This window comes from Notothenia rossii, assembly GCF_949606895.1.
Source record: "Notothenia rossii genome assembly, chromosome: 10".
NCBI lineage: Eukaryota > Metazoa > Chordata > Actinopteri > Perciformes > Nototheniidae > Notothenia > Notothenia rossii.
In genome coordinates this window covers 56405512-56428778 of record NC_136908.1, presented here as the reverse complement: position 1 = coordinate 56428778, position 23267 = coordinate 56405512, and the positions used below count along the sequence as shown (strand labels likewise).

The window sequence follows — 23267 nt, the reverse complement described above, 5'->3', positions numbered from 1 at the left end:
TCAGTGTGACTGCTTCATGTGTTCCTGTTAGTAAACTACCAAGTAAAGTGTGGAAATATCCATGTTTGATTATAACAAGTTAGGTGAAAGCATTTGCTGCATTTGTGATGTTCTTGCTTAACTTTAAGGTATGTTGTTATTCTAACACTCTTCTTGGTCAAGTTATTAACAGTTTGCACACTGTGGATTCTAATTGGTCTTTAGTTTGAACAAAAGGGTTTGATTCTCTTAAAAACTGTACAACTGTTAAATACACGCTAAATACATTTAGATTTAATATTTGCATCTGCATTAAAAATGCCTCTTATATTTTCTGTGTCCTTTTTGACGTTGTGCAGGTATTCTATAGTGGATCTATCAAAGCTTTAATTAAGGGTTTAAAAAACTCTCAATGTTTTATGAGAATGGTGAGAACAAGCAAAATTGAACAATAACAAATAAACTCTAAAGGCTGGAACCCTTACTAGAGCTTAGAAGAACTGCAGACTGTGATAATTATCCTCTGATTGCTTCTGCGAGTGACCCCTTCCACATTACTCACAGCTATTTGGTCATAAAAAAATATTGATTATCGCAGCTTCAAAGCATTAGATGTTGCTGTTAATTAGCATTCACTGTGTAAAAACAACATTACAAGCTAAGCTAAGATAACTTGACCTATTATCTGCTATTAAAATGATAGAAATGATGGAAGAACCTGTTTTACAACCACATGACTCGGCATTAGTTCTTATGTAGCCGCTGTCACCCTCTGAGGTAATGTTGTGTCTCTCATTGCCCTAACCTTGACAGATTATTGGCCGCGCTGAGAGAACCCGAACCATTTTATAGCTTGAGAAATATTGGCAGGGGAAGGCATCCTCGCGAGGTAAGCAGCTGTGCTTGCCATATTGCGTATCGATCCGCCTTGCGATGTGATGGCTGCACTTAATTGGATTTATATTGTAAACAAAGACTCACAGTATGAAATTTGAATTAGCAGATAAATGCTATCCATCAAAGCAAATAATAATATGTTGTGCAGTGGGATGCAGTATTAGTATTTGGGAGATTTATCAGCGCTGTAAACGGAGGCAGAATCTTCTTCTATCAGGTTTACTGGGTAGTCTCTGCTGGAGCTGCTCTCTGACGGACACACGGGCCGACCAATAAATTGAGACCTGCAGGAGTGCAAACACATTGCGGTGCTTTCACATATTTCCCCCAGAAAAGAGAAACAAATGGACAAAAAAAGAACCTGAAATATACTATATATAATATAATATACTAACTGCATTGTATTAGAGTAGATATGACTCCCTAATTTAAACTCTACAGGTCTCCTTATTGCTCCTGCTTATAGTCTTGACTTTAGGAAACCCCACATTATCCTGTCCTAAATGTACTAATCAAATATAACACATGTAGAGGCTGAAGGTACAAAACCTTAAGGAAAACCAGACAAATTCAATCCGATGCAATTCAAATCTTCTCCCCCGTTTCTTCCCCCCACAGTCAGTCTCTTACTAAGAGAAGAAAGCCCCTCTGTACTTTAAAGTCTCAATTCCAGGTCCAGATATGTTTCTATTTGCAGAGTTATGTGGAAGGACAGCAAGATCCTTGTTAAATCTCAGAGTGACAGTTAGGTGCATACAGGTTCAAACTAGGATTTAGATAAAAAAAAATGTAGACAGACTATGCTGTAAATGTCTTTTAGATTCTTCAACATCTATTCTGAGACTTTTTTTCGTGTTTTAGACAAATGCAATGTTACTATGTTATTTTTTTTTAAATTAAAATTTTACACAAATGTTCCTTTTTTTCGTATGAACCTACTCTGACATAATAAATATTTTACTGAGCTGTTTGATGACAATATGATGACCTGTTATTGTGTGAACTCTGCTGTGGCTGGGGGGGAAGGGGTCGTCCTCTAATCACACTGTTGGTGGTTTGATTCCTGCCTCCTCCTGTTTGAATATCAGCGTCATTGAGCAACACACAAACCTCAATTGCACCTCATCTCCGCCACCATTGGTGTGTGAATGGTTGAATTAGAGGCACTTCATCCAGTAAGGTTAAAAAGAGGCTGTACAAATGCAGCATATTTCTATTTCCATGCAATATAAAATGTAACACCTTTGTCTCGTTTTTAAATGAGCATTTCTCAATTATATTTCTCCACTCACCAAAAATGTGATCTCTGACCGGTAAAGCTCATTGAGACGTTTTTGTGGCATTGACTTACCTTAGAGATGACATATTTTCTTGGTACCTTGTACAGAAATGTTGTGAATTTTTCAAACCTTAATTTCATTCTTACTGTAAATATGAAAGGTTGATGTTTATATATTTTGTCCGTGTGTCGTCTGAGCTGGGATTGGTTGAATCCTCCGTGAACCACAACAGGATTGGCCGTTCATCCTTCTGAGGTTCTCCTCTGCTGTTTGGTAAAGCAGGTTTTAGTTTTTCTGATACCTGTTGAAAAAACATAATTCAAAACTGAGCCATTTCTACCACAGTGTTGACTGATTGGCCAGAAACAGATTCAGACTTTTACGTGGCTTACTTCGAGGAGGATACACACTAGAAAAAACCCACTTGAAATGTTTAAGATGGCGCTTGTATTTTTTGTTTTAGAAGGAGAAAGATAAACAGAATTATGTATGTATTACTTTTTCTGAAACAAGCTCTCTCCATTGTCCATTAATGGGAAATGTATTATTAATAACACCAGTCAGGTTCTGATTCCCCTTTATATTATCTTATTATTTTACCTGCTAAAAAACATATTACTTCCCAGTGTCTTTCCCACCTTTATATATTTTCCTCTGAGCAGGATTTCATGTCCGATATCATCTGGCCATACCTGATCACCTGAAAAATAAATCTTTCCCGCCTTTAGTCACTTTCTTTGTGATCGAACACATTCAGAGTAAGATCATGTGAATGTTCCCTTGATGACCATGACCATCTAAACTTGCAGGGGACGTTTCTTTTTCATGTATTTAATTTATTCTTAAAATATTCCATGATAAAAAAATGTATGTAAATGACTCTAATATTTCTGCAATGCTTCCTCTGCTTTCTCTCTGTCTCTCCCGTTTGTATTCATCTCTGTCGCAGAGAGGCCAGATTTGTGCGAGAACAAACACAAGCACAAAAATAAATTAAGAGATCAAAACCCATAGAGAGGAAATGAGTCAGTATTCCACACCGTGTACAATACAATATCATAGCAAATTAGCAGATTTCAATGACTTCCACCACCATAGATTTACAATGTTCAGTTGGCTGCAGATCAGTCCTCGATAAATTGTGTCACTTTCCTTTTTTTTCATTAATGGTTCTGATAGACAGTGATTTGTAGATGACCATGAAAAGAAAGCAGCTACTGAGGTGTGAACAGAAAACCTGGGACTAAGAGCCAGCAGTCATGAGAACAACAGCATTTGTTCACATCCTACTAAACTGCCATTGTGACCACATTTTAAGTCCGATAAGCTTCTCTACAAAGGTACAACATATAAAACTGTTAAATATATAACTTTTTAGGGCCTTTCAAAATACATTTAATGACATTTCTTCACTCCTTCTTTTCAGACTCCATAGCATTTATACTCTCTGTAGATGTCATCACCTCTTTGATATGATTTGCGCTCCTGATCCAACTCAACGTCGCTTCCTGCAAAGTGTCCCAACCGTAGCTACTGAAAAATGCAAATCAGATTTTTTTTTTTTGATACACAGTTATACGTATGTAGTACCTATATCTCCAGTTTCAAAATACAGTGGTGGGCTTAGTCTGAGAAAAAAAACGTCTGGAAAGTTTTAAAAGTACTCCCGTGATTGTGCCACCGGGCGCCATGGCGACACAAACGGCAAGTTCACAAAGTCTCCGTGTGTCTTTGTCATAATGATCACAATTGTTCTTTTGTTCTTTGGTCTATAAAAATATGGGAGCTTTACTCCAGCAGAAGGCCTATTCACAGCAGAGAGCGCTCAGTTTTTTTTTTGTAACGGCCTCGCGAGGTGGTCCGAGAAGCAACAGGGTCCGGTATGTCTTCGCTCTGGAACTCCTGCTCTGGAGAGATATGTGAGAGATCCCTTGTTCGAGCACTTCCAAACACATTCCTTCCAATGAGGCAAAAAACCATTCGTGGGATCTTTGAAGGTGTCCGATGCTCCGTGGCACGAGCAGGCGCTGCTTATTTCACAGAGCAGGCAGATAGAGTGGAGAGGAGGTCGACGCTTTGACCCAACGACAGAGAGCAGGAGAGAGCAGTGACGAGCCCGGGAGGGGGGGGGAAGTGGTTTACAGCGAGTCGTTTGTCCAGAGTCCGGGGGCGAGCGCGCTCCCTCAAACAGTCAACGCCGGGTTTGCCCAAATCTGGCTGTGTTATGAGACCTGTGAATCAACGAGAACAGAGCATCAGGGACACGGACAGTCACAGTCTTTGCAGCTCCTGACAGAAGGTACATCACTATTAATGCAATATATTATTTCTACTGCTTCAAGATTCAAGGCTTGTATTGTAATTTGTACAACTACTTTGTGTAGTTATGACAATGAAAATCTTAGGTCACAGGCTCCTCCAACAGTGCAACACAATAAAACAGTGCAAGTAAATCAAATCAAATAGAATATAATAGAAATAGTGCAAAAATATAAGTTGCAAAAGGTGTATATTGACCACTGTGTGTTTTAAAAATATTAATGGCAATAATGTGCTTTTAATCTTGAAGTCAGCAGGTACGTTCATCTTTTGTTAAACAGTTGAAATCTAAGTTATAAAACCTGTGCGTACAGTACACTAACCTCTAAGCTGACCTCATAGCTTGTTCTAAAAAAAATTGCACAAAATATAGCATTTTATGAGTAAACTTGAGGGGTTTAGTGCTAGTTGCTTTCCCCACTTCTCTAGGCTTTTTTTGCTAAGCTAAACTAACTAGCTGTAGCCTTACATTTATTATTCATGCAAAAAAGTGTTATTCATCTTTGCAACTAAGTTCTGGAAAGAATATTTCACAACATGTTGAAATATTCATTCGTTTTTTGGAAATAAAAGTTTTTCTTTGCAGTAGACTGTAAGTGCCTCACCTCTTTGTCATATAACCTTCAAAGAATAGTTTGATATTTTTAGAAAATATTTATAGAGACAAGAGTTATAAGACAAGATTGATACCCCCATTACGGATTGTGGATTTTGTATCCAGTTTTCACTTTATGTATCTTTATACAATGTTTACTACTTTGCTTATGAGGACAGACAGCCTTATTTACATATTCTTGAAATTGAATTGTAATTTCATTTGTAAATAGTTACATTCATGTGGATTTATCCAGTTTGCACATTTGTATGCATGCACTTATAGGTGCATTTGTTGTTGTTGAAGGCCTGGCTGTTACAGTCTTTATTTACACTATTTTGTTGTAGGCCTACTGGCCTAGATGTTTAAGCAGTTTTAAAGCACCTTGGCTTTGTTCTGAATGCACTTTGTTGTAGTTATCCTACAGAGAAAAGAAAATGCACTTGACTTGGAATTAATTTACTGTATACATTCAAAAGTGCTGAATAAATGTTTTATGGACCCATAATAGTGATTATTATTTAAGTTAAGTTTAGCCATAATCATGTCTTTTTCCATAATCAGGCAGCTGAACAACATTGGTATATATATATATATATATATATATATATATATATATATATATATATATATATATATATATTTCTATTAATCATTTTCGGCCTTTCGGCATTCGGTTTTCGGCCAACTGTTTCCTATTTTCGGTATCGGTTTCGGCCAAGAATTTCCCATTCGGTGTACCCCTAATAATAAGGACGATCGTCCGTTCTGTGATTCTCCAGAACACACATGCTATGATATTAGGGTCATGCAGAGTGAGATGAGATCGCTGTCCCTTTAAGAGAGAGAGAAAGAGGGGTGTGGCTTGTGCATGTGTGTTTGTGGATGGTAGAGCGACAGTGTGTTTGTTTCTGAAAGTGAAACGAGGCAGCAGAAAAACAGAGGTCTGTGATGTATTTTGTGAAACAGAAGAACAGCTAAATAAATGCAACGGCCTCCTAAGAAGAGCTCGCCTCTCTCGAGTCATTTAAGCTAAAGTGGGTTATTGAACCTGAAGCTTGTTGCTTCTTCCCTCCTCGACTACGGTCTGGGAGCCGACAGGAAAGTTCAACACACAGATGGCCAGACCGCCCCTTTGTAGCATATTATTTCGATGAGAGATGAGCAGATCGCCACTGGGCTTTCAACTAAATACACAGCCACGCAAAAACTGCGGCATTTGTACAGCTCCTTATGGGTACTGCAATTAGTGAAGTGCTTTCCTCCGTGGTGAAACGATCAGCACTGCACCACGGAGGAAAGCGGCAGAAAGTCACCTGGAGATAAAGAGAACGGGGCTGCGTTGCGTGCATGGAAGGTAACGGGGAGACGCGCTCTGGCGGCGGTCTCGTTCAGGGTCCGAAAATACAATTTAAATATTTGTGCACACTTATTCCACTTATTCCTAGTGTGCCACTGGTTACGGTGCCGCGTGCCAATGCTGGCACGCGTGCCAGGGGTTGCCGACCCGACCCATTCCTTACAACAACCGGCAGCCTATTGTTATTTCCTCCTGCTTCCAGTCTTTATGCTAAGCTAAGCTAACTAGCAGCTTTTCGATGCAAATGATGTCCAAACGTTATTGTCAGGTCGAGATTAAACTGTTTCGTGCATCATAGCAGCTCCATTCGCAACAATATCATAGAAATACATCGAAGACAAGAAGCAAGTATATATAATTGATCGTAACATTACAATCCCTTCATAAAATATTATCGACACCCTTCTAGATACATTTGATCTATTAAGCTCTATTTTCATTTACATTTCTCTTGGCTTTCACGCAATATAACAGGCAGATATTATAATTGTGTCAAACTTCTTTTGTAACTCCCAGCAAGAAGAACACATTTTAAAGAAAGAAATACTTGTTTTTAGGGGGAATCATTGCACATTGTGTGTTACTATAATGCTTGTGTACACCCATTGCTCCTCACCAATTGAAGGTGTTAATACCAGTACAGTATTCTGGTAGAATGGAAACAACAATTGAACAGCTTACTCTCTGTCAAACTGAAGTGTTTTGCCGGTCACATATTTAGGATTCTTCAGCGGGTATAACCCAACAACAAAGCCAGTCTGGCAGAGCAGACACTGAGAAACAATAAATCTCCCACCAGAAAGACAGATCTGGAAGCCTCCCCACCATCTGGCCCCCGCCAGTCACAAAGCCAACTTGATGGAGGCGCCGGTGCTTTTCAAGACTGTTGAAGTTTATTTCTTCATAATAAACTCTTGATGATTTTACGCGGGGGCTAATTGCCATGAAAGGGGCAGGTGTTGGAGGGAGCTTTAGCATGTTTCACTGATGACAATGTGTTATGCTCTAGCAATAATAAACATCTCAATAAGCTTGGGGATACAAATAAATAATGTCACGGTTGTGTTGATGCTAGGCATGAAATAGACTGCTCGGCTTTAAATGCTGCAAAAAAAAATATGAAATTCAATCCCAGTACTCTTCCCTCTCAATCCCTTCTAGTGGGCAAGCTGTGATTACAGTGGCACCAAATGGTCCAAGTGCCACGGACAGAATCATAAAATAGAAAGATTGTTATAGAAATCTCAAGGAAATGGAAAAGACACTGCTGTTTTTCCGATGGTAATTTTCTTATATTCTCTGTAAGGTTCTCTCCCTTTTTTCCTGACAGCCACGCTGTTGCAAACGGTTCCCCATAAATCTCCCACACAAATCTCATCTCAGGGAAATGCAAGCGTTCTATTAAAAAAAAAAAGGAACGAATGTCAGATGAGAATGAGATGAATTTGGCCCTATGAATAAAATTCACAGGCCCTAGGTGATTATTACCTGGGGTTTATCAGGAATCGAGCATATTACTCTATTTTATACCTCATAACAGCGGCAGAATATTCGACATTCTCGCGACAGAAGAATGCAGCGCTGAGGCAAATGTGATGCAGAGCCCGTATGGCTGTAGGACACGTGGGCAAACAGTGAGAACGGCGGGGTCTTGTTACCCAAACAAGACTGAAAAGAGACTTTTGGAGTGAGACTGCAGGTGTCTTTGTAACAGGAGGGGACATAATCCATCTGTGTTAATGTCCAATTTGTGCAGGCGTCTCTTGTTATGGAGCTAGCAGCCACTCCACTCAATACATATTGATATGTACCCAGCAGCATTCGATGGAGGACAAGGAAAAACATTTGATTTCAGGGGCGTTACTTAGAACTTCCTATCCCCGGGCCAAGCTGAGATGCTTTGATGTCTAAATAATTTCTTATGCATTTTGCATGGGCACTCAAGTGAAGGTGCATGCAGCCACATCTGTTAGAACTAAAAGGGAATTATACACAATACATATGGAGGCGCTCTCCAGCTGGGAGTTAAAACAAAGCACCGAACACATGGCCCCAGCTTGACATTTCTTCCCCGTGTGAACTCGCGCTGACTCGCTCCAAAATGTCACGGCGCTGTGACCCATGGTGAACATTTGTGTGAGCACGCACAGGGGGGAAATTGATCTGCGTTGCCTCTCCAAACTCTTTATCGAGACTCTGATAGATGTGAATGATGCAGAATCTCAGGAGTGTTGCGGCTGATTAATTAATGAATGATTGATCGGATGAGTTCGTACACTGGCTGAAAGCGTCGCCACTCTACTGCCGAAAACATCAGCTAATGGGAAAAAGGCTTTTTCTTCTCATCCGTCATTCTAAAGTGCTCACGTGTTGTGCATCTTGTTTCTGGTCCTCGTGCCCTCGCTGTTTATTGGAAAGCCTCGTGTAACTGAGCCCGCTCTCTCTTGGATGCACAATAGCTAGATGAATATTCATAAGTGAACTCGCAGGTTAGGAATGATCCACAGGTTAATGAGGAAAGGGAAATCTCTCATTACACGCCATGAAAGTCGGATAATGCCTGAAGCAGACGCTTAGATCAAAATACATGAACATGTATGCGCAGGCCTCCAGACGCTAGGCCCCATTCCACATTAAGAGAGAGTTCAAAGCCATCGGGGGTGTTATGTCATTATCAACCCTTTCATAACGCATCTCTTCAGAACATCAAAGCAAACACAGTTCACTATCTGCTTTCTACAATGTGATCAGAAATGTAATACTCAAGAGGAAACATTCGAGCAGATTTACTGCGTAGGAATTACAAAATGTCACTGATTTGGTTCATAGCTAAAATATGTTCCCCCCCCCTATTCCCTCGATACACTTTAACGCAAAGATGATTCTAATGCATTGTAAGCTACTATATAGCATGACATCAGATGGTAGCAGGCAATATGGCGTTCTTTTATACTGTACATTATGGGATCAGATGTTTAAATCCAATCTTAGATAGCCTGCTCCGTTAGTAAATAGACAATAATCTTTGATATGATGCACTGGGAGAGGATCTGGTCTATTTATTGTGTCAAATCTCTTGAAGACTTGCTGTCTGGCCTGAAAAGCAGCTGGATCAGATTTCTTTCCTCGAAAGCGAATCATAGCTCGGGCCATAAATGCTGACGATATTGACCGACAGGAAGAGCCTGTTCTTTAGAAACTCTATGAGAGCGGGCATTTTTATGACTTTGGCCTCATCTGTTTTATGGCTTTGTACACTGAATTTACTACATGGCTACTCTCTGTTTTCCAATCACATGCATTAATATCTGTCTGGCGCCTTGTTTTATTCCAGCACACAGACGCCATCTGACACAATACTTTAAAGACAAGGCATACCAATAAAGCACGGCAAAAAGAAAGCTGAAAAATAAACCGATGGGTTTTAGTGGTATCGCTGCACACATGGATTTTCTGTGTTTAAACACGCACTGGGGACCCGTCGAGCTTATGGAAAAATGAGTAGACCAAATAAAGGCATTAAACAAGCAGACGGTTGTTTAAATTGTATCTGGATTTATGTGCGTGCTTGTTTGTGTGTGTGTTTGCGCTTCCTGTTGTGTAAGGAAATTAATCTGATTCTGTAGAAAATACATAAACAAAGGACAAAACTCAATTACCCACTTTATCGTTTCCCGTACATGAGAACAATACATTTTTGGACACATTTTATAAGTGCAGAAGGTAATAAGATGACCACACAGATGATTTTAAATAAAATCCAAAAATGTTGAAATAGAAATGTTTCATATTCATATATTACAGTTTAATTTTAGGAAATAAATATATTTTAACATTTGGTCATTTTTAAAGTAAATAAATTAAAAAAAATTACATATTATTAGATAATAAAAAAAATGCATATTTCACAATTTTAACTGTTTTTTAAAAATAAAATAAAAATATTTTTTGATAACAATTACTCACATATGGTTATTTTAACTGTTTTAAAATAACACATATGTTTTTAGATACATTTGGTCATTTCTACAGTTTTTTTTAATAGAATTTGATATTTTAAGATGGATATATTAATAATAATAATAATAACAGGGGAAGGTGTTTTGTGTTGTACCTTGTTTCCTCCAGGGGGCTCTTGGCGCTCTGTAGCTGCTTGTGTTGCTTCCTGTCTTTGCGGGACCAGGGTTTGGGTGGAGTTGTTGTGATGTTGTTGATGTTGGTGGTAATGGTGGTAAGGTGGTGTTGGCAGATGGTTTTTGGCTGTCTGTCAAGGGGTCATCAATGCTCTCCATAGTGCAGGAGTGTCGAAGGGGACTCTTGTCGCGTCATAGAGCCTGTGGGAGAGGAAGAGGGGTAAAGGGTTATCATTTTCCCTCCAAATTTACACACAGTGACAGCACCATCACCACCACCTTTATAAATCTAAGTGAAGTAAAGTGTCTTGAAAACCTGATGAGCTGTTCTGTGCTTGTGTGTCCCAAAAAGACTGCTCTGTGCATTTGAATATAGAAGTGTGTAAACAGGGTCGGATTCGGTTTGACAGCATAGCTCACATTAATGCAAATTACAAATAGGCAGATTTCCGTTTAAAAGTAAAATGTACATTTCTAATTCTACTAATTATTTAACCCTGTGTAAGTAAATCATTTTAAGCATCATGCTCCCCTTAACATCCGCAATGTTATTTAGCCATGCCAAAAGAATCCTCCAATTCTGTCTTCAATATCTCTACACATATCGGATTTGATTGCCATGAGATTTAGTATGCAGAGATTCAAAGGTGTATTAGTCTAATACTAGCAGAATGACATTACCATCCGCCTGCTTTGTGTTTATGGCTTATGAGTTAATATTAACATTCAAACAAACTATACTAACATGGCCGACAGAATAAACATTGCTCCAGCTAAGCATAGCATAATTAGGAGTCATCATGACGCTGTAAGCATGGTAGAATGCTAATCGTCACATTTAGCTCAAAGCACTGATGTACACAAGTACAACATAAAAGCATTGCTGCATTACTTACATTTATGTTTACAAAATAGTGGCCTTTAATTCTTCAAATAAAAAAAATAGCTGAGTGTATTCCACAACTTCATTAGCTAAATCAACCATTTCAAAACCAGTAGATTATCAGATATCAAAGCTAAAAACACACTTTTTCAAAAAGTTTTCATTTGGAGATATGTGATTTTCTCTAGTACGTTCTCCATGCTAATATGCTAGTTGAAATACACCTGCGCTATATACTGGGCGCTGTTAGCAGTACAAGCACAAGCCAGCTATCATCCCATTTTATGAAATCAATTTCCCATTTTTGGCCACATGGAAAGGAAATTATGAAACTGGGCAGTGTGTCACACATGGGTGGGCTTTCATTGGCGAGCAGAGGCTCACTTAGCAGATCAATCCCACAAGCTCCTAGCTGCTAATCGGATGCAAACAGACATGCTAACAGTCCCAAAATATTTTCCCCGGCTTCCAAAAATGGCGGATTTAGTATTTTCCGAAACGAGACAGGATGTGCCGACTTCCCGGAGACACAGCTCATGGGGAGCAGCAACAGCCCCTCTCTCCCTCGGCCTGTCTGAGGTGGCCAAGCAGCTGCCTTCTTAGCGGTGATTCTGTTCAACCCACTGTTGGATGTGCCTAGAGGGGCCCAAAGGGATCAATTACCAAGGCCGGTACCGACCCAGAACCGCAGGGGCTTTGGTGGGGGGCTCAGGGAGATCCCATCAGGCCCAGCATGAACTATATCCACAGAGACACTGACAGGAAGGAACAGAAAGGAAGTGAAGGGAGTGGGGGACTGGTAAATGTATAAATGCGTAAATAGTCTGGGAGACACAGACGGCCCCGGGGTTTGTCATGTGACCTGTTTGTGTGGGGAGGAAAACAGGCTTTATGTCCACACACATATAACAAGTCTGTATGATGAGTTTTACCCCCTCTCCACAGTGTATCAATATTCATAGTATCAAGCATTATCACCATGCTCCAACATGTTTCCTTTATCCCGACTCCTTTCTCCTCTCCCGATATGTCTTGATTACAGTAATCACAGTCTTTTTCTCAGGAGCTGCCACTTCTGTTCAGAGCACTCTGCTCGCAGTCTAAATACCCCAATCAGGACAGAGCTAATGAAACGTATGATTAAGACCTAGTTACACGTTTAAGGACCTGCAGCCATTTCGACTGTTCCAGTCCCTACATTTTGAGTCACTTTTTTCTACGAGTTAAGTTTGTTATTTCTTTTCTCTAAGATTTTACAGTTCTTTTTACAGGGAACTAGTAATTGTTACAGATTACATTTTAAAGGGGGCCCTATTATGCTGATCTTTAGGTTCATATTTTTTTTTGTGCCTCTACTGTGACATGTTTATATTATGTTTCTCATACTGCCTGTATTTTCTTTTCACCCTCTGTCTCAAACCAGAGCCCAGTCTGCTCTGATTAGTTAGCTGGCCGCCTCTGTAGTTTAACTGTTTAAAAATGTCCAGCCACGTAGTTACGGAAGTAAACAAAGGAATCCAATAGGGTGTTTCAGGCAGGTGAGTGTGTGGGAGAGAAGCTTGTGATTTTAGGCTTTGCAGACCATACACAAAAACCTATATAACACTACAGGAAAGGGTAAACTCTAAAAAGCATAATAGGGCCTCCTTAAAGTAACCATCCCAACCCACAGCATGTGTATTGAATGCTATGGAAACAAAATGGTCTTAATGAAAAAAAGTCACAGATTCTTCCTGCAGTTATACAGTCATGGAATTACAATTTGAAAGGAACAAATACTTTTCAAATAGTCTTAAGCACTGAAAGGCTTAAAAACAAAAGCCACTGCTTGAAGCGCACGGACTGACTTTAATAATGTTTTCAATGTTGTACGTCTGACTGGCCCAAATTCCCTGTATTTCACTCACATTGCTATTTTTCTCCTTCACACTGCTTTTCTGTTTTGTAAAAAATGAAATTAAAAATGTTCGTCTAATCAATCTGTCACAAAAGCTGCCAGATAACCCAAGGTGATTTTGTTTTCTCCTCTAATGGCGCTCTCACTCTTGCCTCTTTCTCACCGAGCACCCTGCGTCGGCACATGCAGAGAGAGATAGCTCCTTTTGTCCTTTCATCTGCCAGTCTAAAATGGTGGAGGGCACAATGCAGAGCACCCTCCTCTCCGGAGAGAGGCGGCGGTAAGCCTTTTACAGGGAGAAGGAGGTATAGGAGATGACTGCACAGACTATACATCACTTTCCAAAAAGAGAGTGCTTTGGAGAGGCAGTATTTGACTGTGGTAACTGTGTGATAAAATGTACATTTGAATCCTTTAGTGTCATTGAGGGAGGAATGTATATTTGGAGTGGGGAGTTAACCCCTTGTTAGTGCCTAAAAGTGTTACTCAATTCAATAGAGTAATCTGGTGATTAGCTGCTTTTAAGCTTTATTGGGGGACGTTTCAAATTGTGTCGTCAGGACAACAGGACTATTACACCAACATGCTTATCCATGGGAATATTGTTATGGTAGTGTTGCATACTATAAGTAAAAACAGACACACGTTATTTAGTAGCTCTGTCAGAATAGGAACCTTAAGGTAGATGTAATTGAACTGTTTAAAAGGATATGCACACCCGATTTTAAACAAATTGTACATTGAGCCAACAAATAATCTCATCCATTTGACCCATTATTTACTCAGTCACTTTAAAAAATGTCAAAATAAGCCATGTGTTGGGTCACTTATCCACTTGGATTGGGGAAGACAGAAGAATGACTAAACTTAATTCACCAAGGCAGGGAATTCGCTCAGGCTCAGGCCAAGTCCCAAAGTACTTATTAGACATGAGCTATACCTTTTTTATTTTCCAAAAATGGCCATAAGTACCCTTTTAGTCTATAACTGTAAAGTATTACCAAGAAAAAAAACATAATTGAATCATCATTTTGCATTTCTTATACAATGATGCCATTACGTTTTATGGAGAGAACGTGCTTAGCTACAGTTGCTAAGTTATGATTGGACAAGTGTCATTCAGGGTTGAGGTTTAGTGAACGGACAATTGCCCGAACACTTGAACATTTGTTGTCTTTTGACAGATATCTCCAGCCAGTGCTTCTGCAAGTGATTATTTATCCTTTTTATGCCCATTTGTGGTTGCCATAAAGCATTCTTTTTGGCAGGCGTCCCCTTTATGTACTCAGGTGAAACAAGAAAATACAATTAAGTGGTTACTGATGGCCGTGCAGTTGAGTGTCCGTGTGCATTTTATTGTTTCATTAAGGCAGTTAAGGGAACCTGAGGAGCTCATTTATAGTCATAGAGTCTGATATGGTTCATTTAAGGGATTCAATTTTCTGTTAGGTCAATTCTTTGGAGCAGAAACTTGTCACTGTGCTGGCGAGACTCTTGATACTGAAATAAATGATGTGCTCTGGCTTCACAAGTGCACCTCTGCTGATATGTGTCCTTTTCAGTTGTGCTGCTAATAAAAGTAACCTCACTCAAAACGTCACTGTCAACGGAAAGCAATGTACATATCAATCTTCATATGCTTCTTCTGGAGCTGGCCCTAGAAAAAAAAATCCATATTGTGTTTTTATTGACAGGTACAGCGTGTACTCTGCAAACAGGGTCAGACTAAGACGAATGCACAGCGTGGGGGAGAGAGAGGGGGACAGAGAGACAGGGAGGGGGGCGAGTGAAAGTGAAAAAGGAGTCAAGCGAAGAGAAAGTATGCAAGGAAATTACTTTTAATCTGAGGCAATCAGCGGCTCAGAGATTGAAGGGAAGCACACGGCACACATCAAATCTGCCATGCAATTTAAACCGAGCTGTCTTGCTGACTTGAGGTAGACAAGAGGTCAGCGGTGTCATCCCGGACAACTGTCTCCATCTCGTTTGACAGAGAAAACACACACTCTCAAACATTTGTCCAATACACACAAACCGCCTCCTGACATTTGTCCAAAATAGACCTTTATGGGGTTGAGTCAGATTGACTTGGCTTAGTCAAATGCCCCGAGGGATATGTCTGTTTGTCTGCGTTGATGTTTTTGCACAAACACCTGACGGACAGGTCGGACATGCTCCCTGGACCGTGCTCAGCAAGCAGTCATCCTTCGGCGATATCGGGGCATCAGTTTGGGTCTAACCTTGAAAAGCCTGAGGGGAAAGGCCAATGTGTTCAAAGTTACCCAGAGGGATTCTGAGAAGTAAATTGTTTGTTTTGTTTTTGCCCGTCATTCTCCCTTGGTTCAGAAGATAATAAGAGGTTTATGTAATTTTTCCTTTGGAGAATCAGCCTTAACCTTTAATGCATTTCAGGCGAAGTTATGTGCATGGTTGAGTAAAATCAAGTCAAATCTTTTAGGCTTTTTGCTCAATTTGCCCACGATTAAACAGAGCAGCACATTAGGCCAGTACATCCATCACATAAATGAATATTTTCAGAAGAATTTTAAACAATGACCCCGAGTCTGCTTGTTGAAAGTTATTAGAGTCCTTGACAGTGAAAGCTGCTTAAACACAGACACACACATACACACACGGACAAACACACACACACACACACACGGACAGGCACAGATGAGTGCACAGAGCCGTCCAGCCATTTGACTAGCTGTCACCGGGCTTAAAGTAGCCAATGAAGCAAGCATGAAATACCTGTCACGTCTCACATATTGTCAGCGTGAGCCGATGACATTGACTGACGTCCTAAGCAGGATATGAAATGTGCATGTAGGCCAAAGCGTACAAGGCCACCCTTGGCAGGAAAGCAGGGACACATTCATAACTCTGAATATGCAAGCAGCTAAAAAACATCAGTAAGAACACTTTAACATGCGCGTGCATCGCATCTATTAGTCTGACACACACACACGCTCTTATATCTGTCAAATATAATAAATGGATCCAGCTATATGTTGCCTATAAGTGCGTGTGTGGCCTATCTGCCAGCCCAGATAACAAATGACTTTGTAGGTGGAACATGTCACGACTGTCAGCTCAGTCTCCACAAACAGGTATATGAAGCTTGGTGTCATGCAGCTGAGAGACTCACAACACATTAAGGGGCACAGAGGCTGACTGATATACCTTATTATCGCAGTGTGTGTAACTTCTACGTGTTTGTGTGTATGTATGTGTTTGTCTTTTAGAAGGAAGGCATAAACAAGTTAGTCAGCTGATGACTAAATCCTGACAGATGCATTAATGATGCCCCACCGGCCCTTAGTGTTCACCCTATGACATTCAAAGATAGGGCAGCTTTGGTGTGTGTGTGTGTGTGTGTGTGTGTGTGTGTGTGTGTGTGTGTGTGTGTGTGTGTGTGTGTGTGTGTGTGTGTGTGTGTGTGTGTGTGTGTGTGTGTGTGTGTGTGTGTGTGTGTGTGTGTGTGTGTGTGTGTGTGTGTGTGTGTGTGTGTGTGTGTGTGTGTGTGTGTGGGTGGGTGGGTGGGTGCGTGCGTGTGTGTGCATGTTGGATTTGGGGTGAAGTGGAGAGGAGGATGCTTGGAGAGCTGGAGATAGGATTTGAATGGGAGGCTTCTCAGCGAGTACAAGTGGCAGCTCCCCATCTGCTGCCATCATTAACATTAAGAACGTTCCTAATTCAAGCTAATTGCTGGTGACGAGGAAGTAAACAGACCGAATACAGTTTGTGTAGACGAGCTGAAGATGAGGAGAAGGGGGAGGGAAACGTTCTCAAGGCATTGTGAAGGGAGTGCTCAACTGGTTTTCTTGCTGTTATCAATAAGCCCTACTTGTGGCTGACAGTTGAAGATAGGGCTCGTAATCTGCAATCAAATTTAATGAACACTCTGAATGTTCTTAAATCACTCAAGAATCCCACGAGTATGTCGTTCAAAGCTGCAATACTTTTACACTAACCATCTGACTATCTGTAATGTCAAAATGGTATTCTGTAGTTCCCTTCAATTCAATAGAGTATTGTATCGTCTTTCAGCTCATTGTTTCGGTTTAAAGTTGACCATCTTCTCCTTGAAAAAGTTCAAATAAACCAAAAGTATTTTACCTGCCCAGCACCAAACGGCAGACAATAAAAGTTGGCATCGAGCTGGTGATCATAGAAAAACATTTGGCAGCTAAAGAGTCACAATGTTCCCTGGGTTCAGGTGGAGAGCAAAACAGAGCTAAACACGAAGTGAAACTTGCATCCAAATGAATGCTAATGTTCCTCTGTGTTTGCTCATAATGTGCAAATAGTCAAGCGCTAGCCTGTTAGCCACAAAGTAGCCATCTTAAGGTATTGGTCATACCTGAAAAAGTAGGCTGTAGCAGCAGAGGTGCATTTATTTAAGTAACGGTGCCTGTTGTAACCGTTTTTTTCAGTTTTTTTATTATCATGTACATTGTTTCAAAAAAGCAATGTTTTCAGAATCAGAATACCTGCATTCGTCCCACAGAGGGCAAATGTACATTGTTACAGCAAGTAAAGAGACAGAGATAGCGTAATATTAATTAAGAAGCATGCATAAAATATAAAAAATAAAAGTAGATATTCCACAATTTATAAAATGCACATCCAGTACCAGTAACAGTTTTGACGTAGCAGCCAAGTGAAAGTATTAAAGGTGGAAGTATGTATTGTACAGCTATTTACGGTATATATAGAGCATATATGGCACATAGGTAGTATAGCAACAGGGTGCAACATAGTCATTGTTGTTATATGTGTGGGGGGCCACCAGGGGCCATGATGGTTGTACAGCCTGTTCAATCATTAATACAAATGTGTCTAAGTTTTTCAAATTGTATTTCCACAATAATGGATTTTAATTCCAAAAACTTCAGTCTACAGCTCTCACAGCTTTGTTGTTCTCGGCGCCACTGAGGCAGTAGGTCCACACATTTTGCAAACACCCACTTGTTTGTGTAACCCTGGGGGGGGGGGGGAAATTGGGAACCTGAACTCACCGTGGTGGTTTTGACTCGGCCTCCGGGCTGTGTACAAGTCCAGCCAGATTTATTGACTAACAGGTCACAGCCCTCGTCCTCCAAACATGGCACCATCTCACACCACTGCTTTTTCCGAACAATACCAGCTGCAGAGAAACAGGGAAAGGAGGGAAAGAACGATTAGAAAGGTGAGAAAGAATTCCAGGAATAATCAGACGAAGAAAAATAAGGAAGAGAGTCGGATGCAGAGATGTAACGGTTTAAATAGAGGGGGTGGGTTGTGGGATGACAGATGGAGAAGGACAGAGATGGGCATAGATTTCACAGGATGGAAATTGATGGAGATGGGGAGATTTGAGAAAAATGTAGAAATACATTTAAATGGAGCGAAAAAAGATGGAGGAGGGGATTGGAGGAGAGATGAGAAATGCAGGTGGATGAAGAGCAATGAAGTAAGGAGACAATTGAGAGATATGGGAGCAGGGGATGACAGGGAGCGATGAGGGGAAGATGGAGGAATCAGACAGCTGTGATCAGTCAGGTAAATAAAATCAAACATCACAAATTATATTTGGTTTACAGCCTTTCTTGCACTCTGCGACATTTTACACAGGATACAATATTTGGTAGCTTCACCGCAAGAGGCATATACAGCTGTTCAAATGTGTGACATTTAATACACTCGCCGAGACGTTGCCATGACATGTCCCAATTTGTATTTTTTAATACTGTCTGCTCTGCTGTATTTCGGTTGTCTCCATTTTTCAGAAAAGCCCCGGGCTGCAGCTCATTTGTACTGAAGGCTTCAGGAGGGTTTTTTTTGTTGCAGGTGCTATGCAATATTTCAATTCAACGCATTTATTTTGGATTCTAATATTGAATAATCTCTTTTAGGTTTTTAGCATTTGTATACCCACATTTCCTTTATTTCTTCGAACAGCAAGGAGTTCATGCTCTTTTCTCGTGGATCCTTGAAGCAAAGTGTCACTGAAAGCATTCTAACAGAGCAGCAGGAGCTCTTACAGTGCAAGGACAATGACAACACCTCTCACTGCCACTTTCTCAGAACGCTGGTTAAATGATTTGTTGTGTTCTGTGTGTGAATCTGTTTACTTTGCTCAAATAAACATCACTATTAAGATAGGAGTTATATAGCAGCCAAGTTACATACAAAAAAGCCAAAATGAAGGAATGAGTGTTTGAAACCTCTAACTCCTGCCATTACAAAGGGTATTACTCCAATGCAGACATGACCAGATGGACAGAAAAATAGACTACACATCACTATTTCCTGCATTAAAAAAATACAGTAGCTTATCTACAGTATCCACTTTCAGTTACACTTTGAAAGAAGACAGGTGATATCAATTAACGGCACTTGGGCTCATCTGATTATGCGGGGTGGGTCAGGATGACATAATTGGAAGTGACTGCTCCATTGTCACTATCTTTATAAAAATAAATAAAGGAAAGTGTATCCTCTATACAGCAACAGCAGGCATTTACCGAAAAACAAATCAGACATAATATATGCTGTTTCTGCTAGAGGCTGTTAGGCTCAATAAATCATCCCTCAGCATTAATAGGAAGAGGTTTTAAGGGATCATTCATATACATTCAAACTTTAATATCGCTTACACACATTGCTACACTTCATAATTACAGCTTGGAAAAAGGTGCAAGATATTTAATTGTAAAAAACGTTTTCTTTAAATAAATATGTTTGGGCCCAACAGAGTTTGTGAAATATAATGGCTGCTGGGTACGAAAAAAGTAAATGTAAGGGTACATTATTATGTATGTGGTGTATTGAAGTTCTATTCGGCGTACAATCACTATGTAAATCAAAAAGACATTAAAAAAATTGATAAAAAACTAGATAACACTTTTGACCATTAGAGAATAAGGGCCAGATACATGAAGACAGACGTTCATGTGCATTTATGGATGAAACATATCATTCGTTGATGGTTAGCAGTAAAACAAATGAGTTATAGGGCATAGATACTATCTTTACCATGGAGCTCAAGGCATGCTCTCTTACAAAGCATGTGGGGATTGTGCTCGCTTCCATATCTATAAATTTGCTCTAAGGGCACCTTGAGTAGCTGTCGTAAACTCACATGTAGATCATATGTGAGCACCATACCTAATGCTAATACCTGTTCCCCATAAACAATATTTATATATCAATCAACTCATGAAATATGTATAGCTTCTCAAGCACTACATGGCTAAATAATGAAAGAACCATGAACGTTGTGTCAGCACAGTTAAGAGTGAGCTTGAAATTGACACCAATGTAATGCATTATTATTGTTGAGTGCTTTTTGCTGACATGCTACTCGATGTTGAATTACCTGCCGCTACTGTGGTTTGCCTCAAGGCTAGCTCCACAAAAACAATCTAAAACCTGTGACTCAAATGTCTTCACTTCGGGGACAAAGTTGCACATGGGAAACAAAGCAATTATAAAAAGCGAAGGAAAATGGGAAAATTATCAAGTGTTGTAATATTTCATTAGATTACCTCGACTACATACACAACCACATTCCTCCAGTTTATTTCTTGCTATGTATAATGCTAATAATTTGTTTTGTCTTGAATGTCAACCCGTCAATCCTTTTTTCACACTACTTCTCCCGTCTTTATTGTGAACGACCAATGGAAACAAAGTAATGCTCTTGAAGAGAGATTTTCTGTTAGTGTGCGCATGGTCAAGCATAACCTGGTCTTTCTCTGACTAGCTCGTCCCTACAGGTGTTCCTCAGGGATGCGTTTTGTCCCCCTTGCTGTTCTATGTAAACATAATCGACATGCGTTGTAAAAGCAATGATCTTATTATGTATGTTGATGATCTTATACTTGTTTTCAAAATAAGAACCTTTGACATTTGAGCGTTTTTTAGACCCCAAACGTCACAATTAGTATTTCAAGAATGAAAGCAATATAATAGAGGATACAGAATATGTCCTACCTTCAGTACAAGCCAATCAACCATCCCTTGATGGTCAGCTCATTTCTCTCTCCTCCGTTGTCACCAACCTCGGTGTAAGGTTTGACCCCACTCTGTCTTTCCAAGCCCATATCAAACACATCACCAAAACCTCCTTCTTTCACCTGAAAAACATTTCCCGACTGAAGCCCTCACTCTCAACTGATGACACCAAAAAACTGCTTCATGCAGTCGTCTTCTCAAGACTAGATTACTGCAATGCACTCCTATCCGGTCTCCCAGCCAAATCCATCAACCGCTTGCAACTTGTCCAGAACAGTACAGCCAGAGTTCTCACCGGTCATCATTCAAAAATGTCTGCACCCCAATACTTGCACAACTACACTGGCTCCAAGTCCACAACAGGATCCAGTTTAAGGTTCTGCTCCTCACTTACAAAGCCCTGAATGGACAAAGCCCAAAATACCTCTGTGACCTCATCCGTACCCAGACATCTACCCGCTCTCTACGCTCCAGCCACGCCCCTCTTCTTTACATCCCCCGCACACGTCTCCGAACAATGGGAGACCGAGCCTTCTGCTCATTCGACCCGCGCCTCTGAAACTCCCTCCCAGATCAGCTGAGATCTCCCCCTTCCACCGAGGTCTTCAACACCGGCCTTAAGACCCTCTTCTTTCGGCAGGCATTCCAATAAACTTTGAGCATGGTACACCTGGAGTAGTGCCATTTTTTATCGCTATCTCCGACTTTTATTTTATTTTTTATCTTTATTTATTTATTTTTTAATCTTTCAAATTGTATCAGTGTCCTTTGCTGTGAAGCGCTTCGAGATTTGTCTTGGCAGATGAGAAGCGCTATATAAATTAAAAGTATTAGTATTATTATTATTATGAAGGAAGGAGCTGATAAGAGGCAACAGCAAATACAACTAAATCAACATTATGGGTTGATGCTGATAACATGTTCTGAGTTGACCATATATCTTCGTTTAAGCGTGTTTTCATATAATTATCTTATTATATGGAATGATGAAATCCAACTGCAGTACAAATGTACAGTCCAACAAAAAGCATCCAGTTTCACAGAGTACCGAATGCTGCCATAAAGTGACACACTCAAAGTCTCACGTTCAAGACATCCTTTATTCCACTCCCTGTGAATATTTATAACAGGTGCCTTTTAAGCACTTCTCCGCGACTATGAATCTTCTAGCCCTCGTCGTTTTCTCTTTAAAGTATTATTTTATCTTTTAAACATTTCATCACATCTTTATTTATCATTTGAACTTTGTGTTTTGTGCGGTTTGTCCTGGTGTTTTTCTGTGAAGTATGCCATAGCCACAAGACACATTTCCATTTTATGTAAATCTAAAGGACAAGAAAGCGTTCTGAGTTTGAACCTACAACCGGCTTTTTCGACAGCAGTGAGAGAAGTGTAGGGAAAAGGATGTAAATCACGCTTTTTAAATGGAAAAGGGAAGCAAAAGAGCAGAGGAGAAAATTAGAGGACATATTAAAAGCACACCATTTGCTAAGGTGAAAGAAAAACAAATGGTCAGTTATAACAGCTCGGGGTTTGGCAGCGTTCTCAAGATTTTCTTTTTGGTTGCTTTTTTCTTATTTAATCCATTACTGTGGGAATTCATCACATTGTCAGCAAGGTCACTTATACATTCACTAAGCGCTTTTGTTTCGCTTCTAAATTACCATGCAGTGGGGTGACCCTCAGCTGATGAAGATGTATAGCTCCGTCAGGTCAATGATAGTAATGAGGGGAATGAAGGCTGTTATGTGTGTGTTCAAGAGTTCCTCTACACTGGTATGTTTGAAATAAATATAAAACTGCTATCTGGGATTACTCAGTTCTCAGCATTTAAAGCAGTCTGTCGGCTGTTCCTTATCAATATTTAAATAATTGCTTGTTGATGGGCAAATGTTTGCTAACATGTCAGCCATAACAACTTCA

At 40.1% G+C, this 23267-nt stretch overlaps 1 protein-coding gene across 2 annotated transcripts in view; it reads right to left on the bottom strand.

The window, feature by feature from the left end:
* Window positions 1-3649: 3649 nt before the first annotated feature.
* The window catches only part of LOC307021864 (chemokine-like protein TAFA-5), a 144574-nt gene continuing 124956 nt past the window's right edge, over window positions 3650-23267 (bottom strand). For both annotated transcript variants that reach the window (XM_079654368.1, XM_079654369.1), the window contains exons 3-5: window positions 18365-18492; window positions 10545-10764; window positions 3650-4387 (exon numbers count right to left, since the gene is read on the bottom strand). In XM_079654368.1, coding sequence (XP_079510494.1) covers window positions 10756-10764; window positions 18365-18492 — 137 coding nt within the window. In that variant the 3' untranslated portion in view covers window positions 3650-4387; window positions 10545-10755. The remainder of the gene's footprint in view (window positions 4388-10544; window positions 10765-18364; window positions 18493-23267) is intronic.